Genomic DNA, 16,819 nt, shown 5'->3' with positions numbered 1-16,819 from the left:
AGCGGGGAGCTGCCCAAAGTTCAGCCCAAACCCCCCCCCCCCTCTAGAGAGGGGACTGTGGGGACTTGGCAGAGACCACGGGGAGAGGCCCGGCACCTTCTAGTGATGCTCACGTCCAGTGCTCTGCTCTGGGGTCCCCAGAGCTAACCTGTTAGGGTGACGCTTTGAGCGGAGCCGAGACCAGAGGTGCTGAGGTGGGGCTGGGTGGGGGGGTGGGTCTGAGTGTGGACGGGACTCGTGGCACCAGGCTTGGGTCTTGGCTGGGAGACTCGGCGAGCCTCCCCACTCTGCATGTGAGAAAGAAGATTTGGTTCTGTGGTCGCCGACGCCCTACAGCAGGCGTCCTCAAACTACGGCCCGCGGGCCACATGCGGGTGTTTTTGCCTTTTTGTTTTTTTCACTTCAAAATAAGATATGTGCAGTGTGCATAGGAATTTGTTCATAGTTTTTTTTTAAACTATAGTCCGGCCCTCCCACGGTCTGAGGGACAGTGAACTGGCCCCCTGTTTTAAAAGTTTGAGGACCCCCTGCCCTACAGCAAGGCCAGACCAGGCCAGACCAGGAGAGGCAGCGGGGAGACGGGGAGTACACGGCTTGCCCGGGGCTGCTGTGGACGGGGAGCTGGGCTGGAGGGGCGCCAGTACCGTTTCCAGTTGTGCAGTCTGTGCACCCCACCAAGGTTCTGGACGGGAGGTGCACAAAGGCAGAAATGGGGTGTGCCCCCCCAAACACCAAGCTAAGAGCAAAAGTGGGGGGGTGTTCACCCAGGGGGTGCATTATTGTGGTTCTCAGCCCGGACTGCATCCTGGAGACCCTGGGAGTTTTCAAACAGGCGCAGGACTTCCCCAGAGATGTTGATGTGCTTGTTGGGGGGTAGGGTCCGAGCGTCTGGGTTTTGAAAGCGCCCCACACGGGTCTAACATGCAGCCCACGGTGAGGGTCAGCCAGAGGGCGCCTGCCCCCGATCTGTCCGCCCAGGGCCAGCGCCGTAAAGCTTCCTGAAGGCCCCTAGCGGCTGGCCACTGGCTGTGGACACGAGCGGCCACGGACCCCAGGAAGCCACTCGTGGGCCTGGCTCCGCAGTGACGTGGGCTCGGGGCTCGGTCAGATCCTCACCGGCCTTTCTTTCCCACCGGGGCCCGGGGCTGCCAGCTGCAGTTTGGGAGCGGGCGGGGCGCGGCTGGAGGTGGCCGTGCCAGTCTGGGCGGGCCCCGGGGCAGGAGGCAGGCGGACGAGGTCGGAGAGGACGTTGCTGGGAGGTGACGGCCCTGTTGCTCCCTGCAGGTGCAGGCGGAGATCAAGCGTAAGTGGCGGAGCTGGAAGGTGAACCGCTACTTCGCCGTGGACTTCAAGCACCGGCACCCGTCCCTGGCCAGCAGCGGGGTGAACGGGGGCACCCAGCTCTCCATCCTGAGCAAGAGCAGCTCCCAGATCCGCATGTCCGGCCTCCCGGCCGACAACCTGGCCACCTGAACCCCCTCCACCCTCCTCTCCTCCACGCCAGGCTGGGCTGCCGGCGGGCGCCGGCCACGCATGTTGCCTCTTTTCTCCCTTCGGGCAGGCCCCGGGCCAGAAGCCGGGCTCCCCGAGGGGGGAGGAGGATGCAGGTGCAGAGGGTATTTCGCCCCCCTTCCAATTTTGGCGCTGGCCCCACCCACCACGGACCCCTGGGCCCTGACCCCAGACGTGTAAATACTCCTCAGATGTGGAAAAGTTGTACCATCCCGGTCCCTTCGTCCAGTGTCCCTGCCCACTCCAGCGGGTCCCAGCTCCACCTCCCCCCCCGCCCCCCCGCCCCAAGCCTCAGCGATCGCCTGACCTGGTCCTGAGGCCGAGAACCTTGCTTTGCGGGTTCTGGTGGGCCCCACCCAACAGCCTCTCAGAGTATCTGACTCTCAGCGTGGACTTCTCGTCCGTCGGGGGCCCTTCTCAGGCCTGCCCGTCGCCGAGGCCAGCCCGGGTCCCGCGTGGATGCCAGCGCAGCCTTCAGCGCAGGCCAGGCGTGAGGTCCCTCCTGCTCGCCCCACGTCTCGGTGGCCGGGTGCCCAGCTCCTGGGCATCGGGCGGCAGGACCGCTCCAGGGCGCTTCATTCCGAGACTGCCGTCTGGGTGCGGGGCTAAAGGTCGGGGAATGTTCTGGTGCTTTTCATTTGGCCCATGGAAGATTGCCAAGAGCTGGAAATGCGCATCTGATGGGAAGGAGACGGCCGGGGGGAAGGACCCATGCGAGGCCTTCACCATCTCCATGATTTGCCCCAACTCATGTGGCAGGGGTTCGCCCGGTAGCCTCTCCTCTGCCCCTCCTGCCCAGGCATCAGCTGTGGAAGGAGAGATGGATGCCTGGCAATAACTGCTCCCCAGCCACGTCCACCTCACAGAACCCCCAAGTCCTCCCCAGCTCCCCTCCCCCTCAGTCAAAGCCATGGCTAGGATGAAGCACCTTAGCCCTCCGTGGGCCCAATTCCAGGCCCAGGACCCCCCTCCCCCCATCACCTACCCTCACCGCCACCCCGAGGAGCCCCAGCCACTAGCTCCTGGGGCTGGGCCTCAGCTAGGAAGTCTCTCTGAGACCTGGGCAAAGACCCCCGTGTCTTCATGCCCTCGAGTCACAGGAAGGACGCTGAGGTGTCCTCGATGCTGAAGGGAAGCCACCCCCCCGCACACACACAGGCGTCTTAGGAGAAGCTGCAGGTGGAAGGAGTTGGGTACCCCAGCGCCCGTCCTGGCCCCCTACAGTGTGAGGAAGAAATGGCCAGCCCAGGTTCGGGGTGGGGGTGGAGGACAGCGCTGGAGCGCCATGCACGCCCCGAGTGTGGGGACACCGTGTGGGGCTGGCGTCGTGCCATGTCAGCACTGGTGTCCCCGCCTGAGTGTGTGGACTGGCTTCGTGGTCGTGGTCTGGGATGCTTGCGGAGCTTGGGTGGACGGTGAGGGTGGCTTTGTCCGGTTTGAGAAGGAGGAAGGGGCCTGGGGCTTGTGCGCTGCTCATTACCGGAGAGGCCGTCGGAGCGGCCGGCGAGGGCTGAGCTGTGTGGGTTGGAGAACTGGAGGCCCTGGGTCTTAGGCAAAATCGGAGGGCGAAGGAGCTGCCTGCACTTCCTGGGCACCTGGGCGACGCAGGCTGGCCGTGGGGTGTGCCGCGGTCCTCCCGTCTGGCACCTGCCCCGGGGCCCCCTCCCCTGCTCTGGGAGGCAAGTGTGTTCCGCAAAGGGGTGTCCACTGGACATCTGGCGCTTCGAGGGGCCGGAGCGGCTTGGAAGGGGCCACAGGCTGGGACTCAGAGACTTGGGGCCTCCCCTGTCAGGCTCAGACCCCTGGGCCTGGGGACAGGGCGCTCCCTGCCCGGGCCTCAGTTTCCCCATTTGGGAGATGAGGGGACTAGTGCGTCTCCAGGCTCTGTACCTCCGTGACTCCCCAGCTCCGGGGGAGAGTGGCAAAGGGGCGTGTGTCCCTGTGTGTGCGTCACCCAGGCTTGGATGTGTGAGTTGGCATAGGTGTGTGGGCGGCGCCGTTTATTCTTAGAAATGGGACAGCTGCCTCTTCCACGCGGATGCCGCAGTGGGAGCTGGTGGGCTGGAGGGAAGGGTCGGGCCAGGGACAACGGGACCAGTGCCTTGGGCCTGATGTGCAGGCCCAGCCCTGACCCCGGCCGGGACAGTGGTCCCCTCCCGATCGTGGGAGGGTCCCCCGAGCATGGACCTTGTTCCTCACCCTGCCCCCTCAGCGGGTCTGCGTCACTGTGAGAGAGAGGCTGTGACTCTCTATAGACCACAGATCAGCAAAAACAAAACCGGCCCCGCATCCCCCGTGCTGCAGCCTGAGCCCGGGCCGGGGTCCTCGTGGGCCCCAGGTTCCCGCCGGTGTGTCGCTTTGTTTTTCTCTCTGAACCGACGATTGCCCGTCCTGTGGGCCGAGGCCCCGGCCGCATTTGGGATGTCCCAGGAGGTTAGGCAGCTGGCCTTCAGGGGCACAGGCCGTCGGGGGCGAGAGCATGAGGTCCTGGGAAAGCCTCGCCCTCCAGTCCTTTGTTTTCAAATCTGTAAAATGGACAGTAAGACTAGATGATTTGTCCCGTCCAATGCACCCCTGGATTCTCTGTCTAAACACCAGTCATCTGCGGGGAATGGGCCCTGGGCAAGGATTTCAGTATTTGCCTGGTGCGGACAGGATAAGAAGCCGCATTGAGTGAGGAGGGGGGGACCTGGGGAGTGGGGAGGCTGGGGAGGAGCAGAGTTCCCGACTCCATGTTCCTACAAGGTCGTCACCAGGAAGGGTGCGATTCTTGCTCTGTGCAACCTGCAGGACAGAGCTCACCAGGGGAGGCCGAGTCCTCCTGGGGACGAGGTGGTGTCGGAAAGGCCCAGCCCTGGGGGCAGCGGGACTCAGGTGGGGTTGCGGAGGCTGTCAGGGAGCCTGTGAGGGGCCAGAGTGTGAGATTTGGGGGTTCAGAGGCTCTGGTGGTCCCTAGAACAGAGAGCTTCGTGACTGTCCCTATGCCTGAGGCCAGGCCACGTTCTCTGTCTAGTGGGCAGCTCTGACCCATCCAGGGGCCTGTTGTGGTTCCTCCTCTGACCCCTCCCCTCCCTGAACTGGCTACTCTGGGGGACAGGGCCGGGAGCTGGAGCTGCCCCGAGGCCTGACATCCCCAGGCCACCCCCACCCTCCACCCAGGGTGCTCTCACCTCCTCCTGACCTGCCCTTCCGGAAGGAAAGCTGGGAGAGGCTTCCTGTCATTCTGTGAGTCCCCTTGACCCCCTCAAGGCCACTCCAAAGTGAAAGCAGTGAGAGCTTTGACACTGTAAATTCCTACCTGAGCCCCGTGACCACGGCTGCCTTGGGGGAGCCCCGAGCAGGGACCTGGGATCTGGGGTTCTCCCAGCTTTGCCGCTGGCCTGCTGTTTGGCCCTGACTCCTTGGGCTGATGAAAAATGCAGGTGGGCCTAGCCTGGCCCTGCACCCCTGGGATCCAGTGCAAATATGCGTGAGGAAAGGGCCCTGCACGGGGAAGGGGGGGCGGGGGGGGGGGGGAGACTCTGAGGGAAGCTTCTGTTCAGAACACGTTCCGCCGGGCGCAGGGCAAGGCTCTGGCCACAGAAGTTGTTAGGACTCCAGCGTGCAGGAGGGGTGGTGGGGTCACCATGAGGTGGGGGACCTGTGTGCCACCCCGGGCTGCCCTCCTGGCTGAACTTCTCTGGGCCGCTGCTTCCCGACCCGGGAAACGGGAGGACACGCTGTGCGTCTGTCCACGGGCCAGGGAAGGAGCTGCAGTGAGACCCCTGTGAGAAAGGGCTTTGGTGACCACACGCGTGTGGGAATGGTTACTGGGGGGAACACCCCCGAAAGGCTCCCTGTGCTCTTTGTCAACTGCCCCAGCCCTCCTGGGGTGACCTTTGTCCCGCCTGTAGAAAGCTACCAGCACTGGGGCGCGGCGAGGCAGGCCCCGATGGACACCATTGCAGGTGTATCTCCCTCCGTGGGTCAGGCTGTTCTTGGGTTAGGACAGGGGGACTTCCACGTGGGTGCCGTCAGCGTCCCCTGCCACCCATGGGAATCCCCCAGAGATCTGGGACGGCCCTCGAGTGGGCCGAGTGCCCATTCCCTCTCCTCCTTTGAACTCCAGTCCTGGGGTGTGTGTGCTTGGTCACGTGTGTCTTGTGCCGTGTCCGTCTTCCGTCGCTTTGCCCCTGTGAGGACCAGCGTGGGACCACTCCTGGCATCCCAGACGCGGCTCCAGGACCCCTTGTGGGAGCCGGGTCGGCCTGGGCTCCATCTCGCTCCGTAAAGACCAGCCACACAGACCCCCGCTACCGCTGCCACTATTAGTGCTGTGCTCACACCTCGTCCGGGATGTTGAGGATGTCAAACTGCTGTAGATGACTCAATAAATGTCTTCTCGTTTTTCCTGGTGGCTCTAACTTGGCGATTGTATTACAAAGCCCTGAATGATGAATGTGTCCGCTGCAGGCCTGGGCCAGGGCAGAGCCGGGCCCTCCGGGGATTCAATGGGGAGTTAGCGCGGTGGCCCTGCAACCAGAAAGGCCATTGGCCAAAGGCGCCTCGTGGGGCTGGGAGGCTGGAGGCTGGCCGGCTGTTTCAGACACAGGCCCGGGGAGATGGAGGGGAGGCAGGTGATCTCTCTGGTCCAGTCATTTCTCTTTAAAGAAGCCTCGCATCGGCTCACGTCTCATTGGCCAACAGGTGGTCACATGGCCACACGTCACTGCACCCCTATAACACTGGAAGGAGAGAATGGGATCTGGCTGGCAAACAGTAGTTTGTGCCACAGCCTCAATCCCCCAGATCTTTAGGGGTGTAGGTGATGGTCCTTTGCCACTGGGAACAAACCAGGGGTGCAGTCTCCATCCTGGATCATAGAGTCCGTCTGGGGGTCCTCAGTGAGAACTGAGGGAGCGGCTATGCCCACCCACAGGAACCACTGCGGGGGGAGGAGAGGAGGGCACGTTCACCCCCGCTGGCTGCCTCCATCCCTCCTCTCTCGTGACTGCGTTTCCTGGGTGCCTTCTGCTCCCTTGTGGCTTCTACAAACTAATCTCGCTTTCACTTGGGAGGTTATCGGAGTAACAATGTCGTTCACCTTATTTTTTTGATCTTTTAATTTCTGTCGGGTGCCTTCCAGAGAACTCGACATGCCTCGATGCCTCTGAGCCTTCAGCTTGGTTAGACTGGCCCCTGGTGGACGCTCACTGCAGCTCGTTTCCCTGCCCTGTCTGGAGGCAAAGATGATGATTGCGCCTGTGAAATTCAGGCACCAAGAGCTCTCCCAACTTTCAGGACGCAGTTTTGTAAGAGGCTAATGTAGAGATGATTTTTCTTGGCCTCTGAAAAAGTTGTTTCCTACATTTCTATAAAGGAGAGGCTTAGGGGTGTCAACTTTGTTAGAAGGAGGATGGTGGCAAGAAGGCATGTGGCTTTCATTTATTCAACACCTGCTGGCTGAGCATCTAACTCCTCATTTGTCAAGTATTTCTTGAGCACCTACCAGGTGCTGGGAGCTGTTGTGTCACTGGTGAGCCTCGGGGATCAGGGCCCTGCTGTCAGGAGCTTGCCTTCTACAGAAAGGAAAGAAATGAGGCGATTTCAGGTAGAGAAAAGTGTCAGGAAGACAGTAAAGCCATTGATAAACAGTAAGTACTGGGAGTGGGAGGGTAGGCTGAGACAGGGCAGCCAGGAAGGCCTATCCGAGATGCAGGCATTTACGCATCTGGGCGTTCTGCCCCCACCTCATTGGCCCATCCTGGGGGGATCCCTGCAAACACCTCGGGGAAGAGCATTCCATGTGGAGGTACAGCAGGAACAAATGCACCGCAGTATGGAACGACCGTGTCCAAGGAAGGGCGTGCCTCTTTCCTGGGGCCGTAACAAATCACCATGAACTGGGCGGCTTAAGGCAGCAGAAATCCATTCTCTCAGTTCCGGGAAGTGCAAAAGCAAGGTGCTGGCAGGGCGGTGCTCTCGGAAGGCCCGAGGGACACTCTGCCCCGTGCCCTTCTCTTGGCTGGCAGTGTTGCTGCGCACCTGGCATTCCTTGGCTTGTGGACGCATCCCTCCAGCCTTTCCTCAGCCACCGCTGTCTCTCTGTGCCTCCCTGTCTTCTGCTCCTCTTACAGGGACACCAGTCATATAGGACGTAGGACCTGCCCTAGTCCAGTATGACCTCATATTAATAAGATCTGCAATGACCCTATTTCCAAATAAGATCACCTTGACAGGGAGTTAGGATTTCAACATGTCTTTGGGCAGGGCGAGCATCTCAACACACAACAAAGGGCGATTCCTTCGGAAGGTCCGCTGGCTGAGCTGACATGCTTTGCCTTAGCTCATTTGGAAGAGGTGATGATGGATCATGGTGCAAAGGGGGGTGACAGGAGGCAAAAGGGGGTCACCCCTCTGCCCCACCAGTGTGTTTCAGTAGAAAGGCATGTGTCAGCCCTGCCCCTCCCTGGCCCTGTTATGGTCCCTGCTTTTCTCGTGTTTCTCACGGAAATGGACTCCTAAGACTCCATTGCCTGCTACATCACAACTCCCAAGGCGGCATCCGCATCCTTCAGGGGCCCAGTCTCAGCCCGTGAAGCTGGATGAAAGTCATTCATGGGGCCTGGACCCTGGCCTTCTCTCACTGTCCAAACACCCCCAACTTCCCATGAAACTGAGTGCCCACCTCAAAGCAGAGACCAGATTCTGACAGTCAGCCACACATCCTCACGGATGCCGGAAGCCAGTATAAACCCATCACTTTCATCTATTCTGACTCAGAGAGGCTCTCCCGTGGGGATGCGGGGGTGAAGTCTCAGCGTAGTCAGCGTGTCCTCCACAAGCTCGATGGGAAGGGTCTGTGTTCTGCCCCAGGGCTTCCTCTCAGGCCACGCCCTCCGTCATCCTCTCTGTCCTGCAGACAGCGCCCACCCCAGTCTAGCCTATTCTTGCTACTCCTCCCTCCTCACCAGGTCCCTCCTCTCCACCCTTGGCCTCCACTCAGGCATGGCTTGGCGGTCAATGTTTTCTCCAGCTGATACCCTTTGGGGCCCCTGCCTTGTGGGTTTCTCTGACTCTTGGGAGTCATCTGTGGTTTTCTCTTAAACTCTCTCCTCTTTTTATATCACTGCACGGGCCAAGCATCCATTTCTGTGCATGAACCATGACCTCAGTTAAAAATCCCGACTCTTGGTCTCTGGGCACAATTTATTGGCATAGACAATCTTACTCAGGAAGTACCATGGAGAGAGGCCAGTGAACTAGGGTTCCAGCACCACAGACAGTTCCAAGACACCGTGCCTACTAGAGCGTGGGCTCAGTGTGGTCGCTGCATCTGAGGTGAACAAAGGCAGATCTAGGTTGTATTTGTTCCTGAAACTCATAATTTTGGGAGTGTCCTCTTTAATAAAAAAATGCAAACATTTACATTCAAAATTGGTTTACTAATGAGGGATTTTTAAGAATGAGAAAACTTGACAACCACTATAAGTATTATAAAACCCAGACAAATAACATCATATTTGTATTAATTACTCTATGATACCTTTTGCCTGGCTCCATACGTGGAAAACTTTGTCTCTCCATCACTGCTCTGACACTGCAGGACATTTTCATGTGATGACATGATCTCTGGCCCTCTGCCTTTGTGTGCCATGCTGAGTACATACAGGAGTATTCCTGGATGGGTGTTAATAATCTAACAATATAATGAAGCAACAGTACAGTATGTATTTGTAACCCCAAATAAATGTATCTCTAGCTTAACTTCCCCTCAGCTGGGTCCCCAAAGTGCTCCTGGCCCGATCAGCACTCCCCGTCACGGGAGATGGTGTTGGGTTCTCAGCCTCTTGCCACGTATTGTATCTTGACTGCTGGAGGCATCTGGTATACCTGGGAGGTGGGGGTGGGTAAGGCAAGTTTACTTTTCTTTGCTCTTGAGCCCAAATATTAATGAACAAAAAGGATAAGAAAAGAGTAAAGAAGCAACATTAGAAGCAGGGAAAGTAGTTCTATGTGCTTTGGATTCCTGGGACTAAAACCACGAGTTAAGGATAAGATATTTTTTCTTTTTTTTTTTCTGGAAAGAAGTCCTTCCACTGGAGTGAAAGGGGTATGCAGAAGGGATGAGGTTGAAGATGGAATGAGTTATATCTTTAGGTGAGTTTAAGGAAACTGTGTCTTATATGACTCACTCAGAGCCAGCCCTGGCCCCGGACTAGCTGGAGCCCCACGCCTGAGGGGGCCGCACGCTGAGTTCTGGGGAGCCTGCATGAGACCTAGGCTGCCCTGAGCCTCCAGGTGACAGCCAGGCCGCAGGGCAGGCCACCTGCAAAGCCCCACTTGCAGAAGGTAGGTCTTCTCTGCTCTGCAACCGGCCTGGCCAGGGGTCCAGCCTCCTCACTCATTTGCATCACAGAGAAATACGTAAGACAGGTCATGACACAACCGGTCATTTAACTGAGCCTCCAGCTGCTGAGGCAGCAGCAAATGTAAGAAGCCTCAGGAGCTGAGAGCAGATTCTCTCCCCAGTCCAAACGTGCAGGCACGTTCCAGGTCCTGACTTCATTGGGAGGAAAATCAGTGCGTGGGTCTGCACTGCCCTCTGCTGGTCACCGGCTCACAGGAGCTCTTTGTTTCCACACGAGGACTCATAAATGAGATAAGGAGGGAAGAGAGCAAGTTACACCATTTCCTATAACTAACACCAGGGGAAAACTTATATCTTACATTGTTTGTGGAAAGAATGTGGCCCAGACAGGATTTCACAGTGGATTTAACCCTTTGCATTTCCTGTAGATGAAAAACACACACCCCCACCACCCCCCTCCCCCGATTGCAAGTAAGAGGGTCCAAACCTGTAGAGGATCTTTATAAGGTTTTATTTGAGCCACACCGCCCACATGCCTGGGAGCAAGGCCTCCAATGCTCCAGAGAATGACAGTCTTGCAGTTTCGTTCACACGTTTGGAATGAAGGGGGGATACGGAAGAGTACAGGAAGGTGGGCGCAAGCGGGGTGGGGGTTGGATTACAGGATAATTAACAGATTAAGGGCTTCTCTGAGGGTAGTTACACCTAGAGGGGTCTGGAAAGAGGATTACTAATGGTGTTTCAAAGGTGTGTGTCCACCTAGACGCACAAGAACAGTGGACAAGGCTGGCTTAAAATTTTACTGCCCTGCCCGGGTGGCTCAGGTAGTTAGAGGGTCATCCTATGCTAAACAAACAAAACAAAACAAAACAAAACAGGCTTCTGGTTTGATTTCCACTCAGGGCACAGACTTAGGTTGCTGATTGGAGCCCCGGTTGTTCGGGGCACATATGGTAGGCAACCAATTGATGTTTCTCTCACATTTCTCTCTCTCTCTCTCTCTCTCTCTCTCTCTCTTCTCTCTCTCTCTCTTTCCCTCTCTCTCCCTAAAAGAAAGAAACAAAACAAAACAAAAAAAAGCACAAGAAATCCTTTTCCTAAAGAAGTAATAGGCCTGAGGTGTGAGTGCCCACCATGACCCGTCCAGTTAGGAATTTATAATCAGCTCCTTGAAGCCGTGGGCCACTGGGGGATGAGGCAGCACCATTCCACCCTGGGAGGTTACCTTCGGGCACTGAACTTGTACATATCTCCCCTTTCACCCACGCCGATCAAAAATGGTTTCTGAAGGCCACATACATGTCAGGAACATGTCTGGTGTCATTCAAGCAGCGAACGTGTGTGTGAGGATTTTCACACTCCATTGCCAACACGAGTATACTCAGGGAGCCATGCATTCCTTCCCCGGATTTCCAAGGACAGGTTCGCTCTGTCCTCCCGCCCCTGCTTCGGGAGACAGGAAGGGGAACGCGACAAGGATCTGGATCTCAAGGAGGGTGTTGTTTGTAGGAAGAAAATAAATCGCTGACAGACGGCAAACGGGGATGTGTCCCAGCAGACGCTGTCGTGTCCGCCAGGGCTCCTTCGCCAGCCCAGCCGCGGCAGGGGTGGCTGCCCATGGCGTACACCTGCCCCCTTGTCCCGACCACCACTGAGGGGTGCCTGAGGGACACCACCCTCCCTCCACACTTCCCACCCTGCCTGGCCCGTGGCTGAGTGACGCCGGGCTCCGACAGGCAGGCCCCTTGCTCTGGCTGGGACAACCTCTGTGGGGCAATGCGCAGGCCAGAGCTCCCTGCAGGGCCCGAGGAGGCTGGTTCTGCTGCGAAGACCTTCGGCACTCCCTCCTCTCCTCTCCCTGCTCCTCTCGTCCCCTCCGGTGTCTCCCCAGGGCACCCCCTCCATCAGCGGCTTGCTCAGAGTCTCCTTTTTAGGCCCTGCTTCTAGGAGATCCGGATGGAAACCTGTGCCACATAAGAGGCCCGGGAAAGAGGATGTCTAGTTTCAGGTGAGGAGAACCGTACCTTGAGGTCAGGGTTAGATCCGAGCACATGAGAGAAATTCATTCATTCCACAAACGCGTTGTTGACAAGTACCTCCTCGGACCGGGCGCTCGCTCTCCCGGGCCCCGGGTCCACAGCAGCCAATAGCACAGCCTTGTTATTCCTGCTACCCACGGTGCTCTATTGGACAACACGAGCCAGCCCCAGCTCCAGGAGCAAACGCAGGGAAAGACAGAAATGTGGCCATTTTTTATAAATAATCAACGTCAGGGGCTATCGTATAGCTGGACCTAAGGTCATTTTGTGACATTCCTTGGAAAGAAAAAATCTTAGGAGCCTTCTGGGAGTTGATGGTGAAAGGCTTACTTCTAAGACACCCTTGTATTAGATTCATTATTGTTGGATCTGGGGCCCTTAAAATCGGACCGGAATCACCATCTAAAGTGAGGTCAGTATGAGAGTGAGTCGGAATAAATGTAATTGTAGAAAATGAATCATTGTTCATTGGGATCCCAACTCTTGTTATTTGCCTCCCGCAAGGATAAGAAAACAGACACACTGTTAAGAGCTGCACTTTGCTGCAAGTATGAGCTAACTGCCGTTGACCCTCTCTGGGAATTTCCACTTAGTTATTTACTGGAAGCTGTTCCCGTAATTTCCAACGTGCTGTTATCCACGAGATGATCTTTCTTGTAGCTGTGCTGGGTTTCCAGAGGCATTAATACAGCTGAATATCTCTTCCTGTTGCTTCTCTAATTAAAAGCTTGTTGGATTTCCAAATAAGAAGCACGATATCCAGCACTGGTAATAAGACCGCTAATAACCAGGACGAAAACATCAGCAAGGGATGGCATTAAGGACCCTAGGGATCTTCGAATCAGGCAGAGGAGAGGGCCAGGGGTCCGAGGTTCTGAGAAGCCAGCCTCCCTAGGGAGGGGGCGCTGCAGACCGAGCACCGCCAATGGGCAGCCAGGGGCCCCGGTCCAAGCCGAGTGCACGCATCCTGGGTCCCAGAAGAACGGCTCTCGTCTGGCTTTCCAATCATTACCTCCCACCTCCCTTGCTTCCTTAAACGCCCCCATCGCGCCCCTCTGGCGGCCTGGGCCTGCTTTGGTCTCCACAGCAGGTGGCAATTCCACTAGTTACAAGAGTCAGCCACTAGGTGGCACCAGGCGTTCAGAGGAAAGTGCTTGATGGCATGGCCGCGCAGGTCCTTCCTGGGTGAGTGAAGGCAGGTCCTTCCCATTCTCCCACCTTCCTCTCCATCCCCACCCCCTTTCAAAGTTAGGTTTCTTTTACGCGATTTTGAAGGTGGAGGAAACGTGTGTGCGTGCGTGCGTGCGTGCGTGTGTGGAATGGTGTGTGTGTGGGATTTGTGGGATGTGCAAGAACTTTGAAACTACAGGCACAGAGTGAACTCTGGGCAAGAAAGAGGGACGGCAGCTGTTTCCTATTCTCCTCTCTTGAGCCCTCACCTCTCTTGAGCATCTCCCTGAGCTGTTCCACAGGCACCTCCAACTGCCCTTTTAAAGACAACTCACTCCTCTCCATCCTCTCCCAGCCCAGTCTACTCTTGACTGGATAGTTCCCTCCTCATTTCCTACACTCTTATAACCCAGGCAGTTCCGAACCTAAAAACCATCCTATTTTCCTACACACCCTCACCCTCCCAGCTCACCTGCTCCCAGTGAGGGCTGCTCCAGATCACCTGCCTCCAGCACCCCTCCTTCCTCTCCGTGTGTACTGAGCCTGATCACCTGTGTTTTGAATAGAGTGGAGGTATGGACGCTGGGGATGCAGCAGTGACGGTGAACCTGGCGTTTTAAGGATGAGCTGAAGTTAGCCAGGCAAATGGGAGCGAGTATTCTCTGTGGAGCAGTGATGTGTGTGGGTGAACAGGCACAATTTCAGAACTGGCTTGAACCAGGCCTTCCTGTCCAGAAAAAAATATTGGTATCCTATGATAATTCTGATTTTGTTGTTGTTGCTTATCTAAAGGAATACAATTAATTTGTGCATGAAACAGTTTTGTTTAATGTGTTTATTAACCATTATAAATTATCTGTAAATTTTTAAAAAATTTCTACAGGCAATCATGTCATCTTCAAATGCTGACTTGTTAAAACGGAACATAAATTAGTACTTTTACCATTTCTCTGTTAATGCAAAGACCCTGGAATGCTTACTATACATTTTGATTTTGTATACTGATTAATCCCTATGAACAATTATTAGTTTTATACAATTACATTTATTTTGACTCACTCTCATACTGACCTTTCTTTTGCTTTTTATTCTTTTCTGAATTTCCCTTGATTAATCTGGGATCATTTTCCTTAGGTACTTTAGTAGTCCATTTATTGTATATCTGCTGCTGCTGAATTCCCTCAGCTTTTTATGTCTGAAATATCTTTTTTGTTTTTTGAAGAATTTTTTTTTCTCTGGGAAGAATTTAAGTTTACCAGTTATTTTTATTCAATACTTTGAAGGTGTTATTCCATTATTGGCTGGGTTCTGTAATTTTCATTGACAAGTAAGCATTTTTTTCTTATTTTGCTTTATTGAAGGAAATGTTTCCTTCTCCCCACTAGTTATTTTCAATGCACTTTTCTTGTTTATATTTATTTCTCAGAAGTTTTACTGTGATAAATCTAGGTGTGTTTTTTTTTTTTTCTTTATATTTTCCTGCTTGGAGTTTATAGTGTTTCTTAAACCTGTGGCTTGATATCTTTCATCAGTTTAAAGCATTTCTATCTAGTATCACTTCAAAAATGGCTTCAGTCCCATTTATGTGTTACATTCTCTCCTAGAATACAATTACACATATTAAAATTTTGGATATGACTTATACATATTAAATGTTTGGCTATGTCTCTTACTCCACCCTTCCTTCTTTTTTCATGCTTAATTTTTAATATTTTCTCCTCATCCTTCCCCAGTTAACACATTCTCTCTCTATCTCTACCTACATCCATATTTATTTATAATCTCTATATACATAATATATAGACACATATTGCTGTTAGACACATCTGGGTTTTTTTTTTGTTACATTAACCCAATTATTATAGGTTGGCAATATTCAGATTGTGGAGCTTCTACTGGTCTTTCAATTCCTCAGCCTTCTGATGACAGAAGTGGTGATGTAGGTCCAGGCACATCTGTTTTCAATTTCTGTTTTACGTTTTATTTTATTGTAAAATTTTCTAATTAAATCTACCATCTTGTCATCTAATTTCTTGAACAGCAATAGTCACTTATTTTAAAGACCATGTCTGATAAAGCCGTAATTGAATGACCTGTGGCTCTATTTCTGTCCTTTGTTTCCCCCCCATGATTTAAGCCATCTGGTTTTATTTCCTGATGTAACCATTTTTGACCAAATCCCCATATTAAGTATATCTTTAGAGATGCTCTGGAGGGTGTTACCTATGCCTAGAGCTGGTTTCTTTTTGCCTCTGGTAAGCAGTTAGGCTAGGATATAGTCATTTCAATACAATCACTTTAGTTCCATCACATATTGAATTAACTTAAAGCTGGGCTTCAGTCTTTGTAAGGGATGGTCTATTTCTGGTTCATTTCTGTTACCGCAGTGTCGTTCCTGTAGGGCTCTCAATGGAAATCCTGGGGTGTTTGCTAGGACACCTCCTCTATATCCCCTAAGTCTTCTAAGAAAGCAGGAAATCCTTGCTCAGCCTGTCTCTTGGCCACCACTTGTGACTCATCAGAGTCCTTGACCAGGAAAGCAGTAGGAAGTTAACGTCAAGCTCACCTTTTTGTAAATGTCCTTTCTCCAGGATTTCGCTTCCTCAAGTCCTCACTGCCTTTGTAATTCTCCAATATCTTCAAATACATATTTATATTCACATTCCCAGGTACTTCCAGGTGATTTTAGTGGGAGAGTTTGTCCGAAACCAGCTGCTCTCTGATTATCAGAAGCATAAATCTCTGATTACAAATCTTTAAAGGATATACAATGAGGTTTTGACCAGTGGTTTCTGTAGAAGAATATTAAGGGCTCTGTGTAAAGTGAGGTAAGGCTTTTCTTATAACCCAGGGTATGGCATATAATTTCATTTAACCTTTGTTTCTTTTCTATGAACTGGATAGACATACGTGGGATTTTTCTTTCTTTCTTTTTTTTTTCTACAAAGAAAATGTTTGTAGTTTCTGTGCTTATATTTCCAATTGTTCTTTTCACTTTACAAAGATTTCCAGGGAGATAAAGGGAAAAATTTTAGCTTTATAATGCCATCTTTAAATCAGAAGTCTGATCTCATTTTCATTTTAAATGTATCACCTTGGCTATTGCCTGGAACATTATTTCAAATAGCAAAAGGCTGTAATGAACCTAAATGTACATGAATACAGGATGGTTAAATAAATTATGATAAATTCATATAATAAAACATCATAACCATTAACAATAATTAGATAGCTTTCTGTGTAATGATATGAAATTATTCCAAGAGATATTGATGGAGAATAGTGAGGTGTGGAACAATGTGTGTGCTATTACTGCTGCCATTTGTATGAAAAAAAAAGTATATATATTTTTATAAATTCATAAACAGTCTTTAGAACAATATACAAAAACTAGCAAAAATTTGTACTTTCTATAAAAGTTATTCTCCTAGGAAATTGAACAAGGTCACTGGGGGACAGGTCCAAGGTGAACATTGACTTTTCAGTGCATATCTTTCTGTATCTTTTGGATGTGCTACATTAAAAAATGTAAGTAGGCTCTGGCCAATATTGCTTAGTGGTAGAGTGTTGGCCCATGCACTGAAGCGTGTGGGTTTGATTCAAGGTCAAGGGCACATACCTGGGTCTCAGGTTTGATCCCCGGCTTCAGTCAGGGCATGTGCAGGAGGCAACCAATCAATGTGTCTCTCTCACATCTGATGTTTCTCTCTCTCTCTCTCTCCCCTACCTTTCCACTCTCTCTAGAAAA

General features: G+C 53.0%; 1 protein-coding gene across 3 annotated transcripts in view; it reads left to right on the top strand.

The window, feature by feature from the left end:
• The window catches only part of ADCYAP1R1 (ADCYAP receptor type I), a 32,808-nt gene extending 31,335 nt beyond the window's left edge, over positions 1-1,473 (top strand). For all 3 annotated transcript variants that reach the window (XM_008147531.3, XM_008147506.3, XM_054726263.1), the window contains one exon: positions 1,285-1,473. In XM_008147531.3, coding sequence (XP_008145753.2) covers positions 1,285-1,473 — 189 coding nt within the window. The remainder of the gene's footprint in view (positions 1-1,284) is intronic.
• Positions 1,474-16,819: the final 15,346 nt, after the last annotated feature.

Source organism: Eptesicus fuscus, chromosome 14 (genome assembly GCF_027574615.1).
Source record: "Eptesicus fuscus isolate TK198812 chromosome 14, DD_ASM_mEF_20220401, whole genome shotgun sequence".
NCBI lineage: Eukaryota > Metazoa > Chordata > Mammalia > Chiroptera > Vespertilionidae > Eptesicus > Eptesicus fuscus.
Note: the sequence above shows the minus strand (reverse complement) of the source record. Positions and strands in the feature narration are given on the sequence as shown.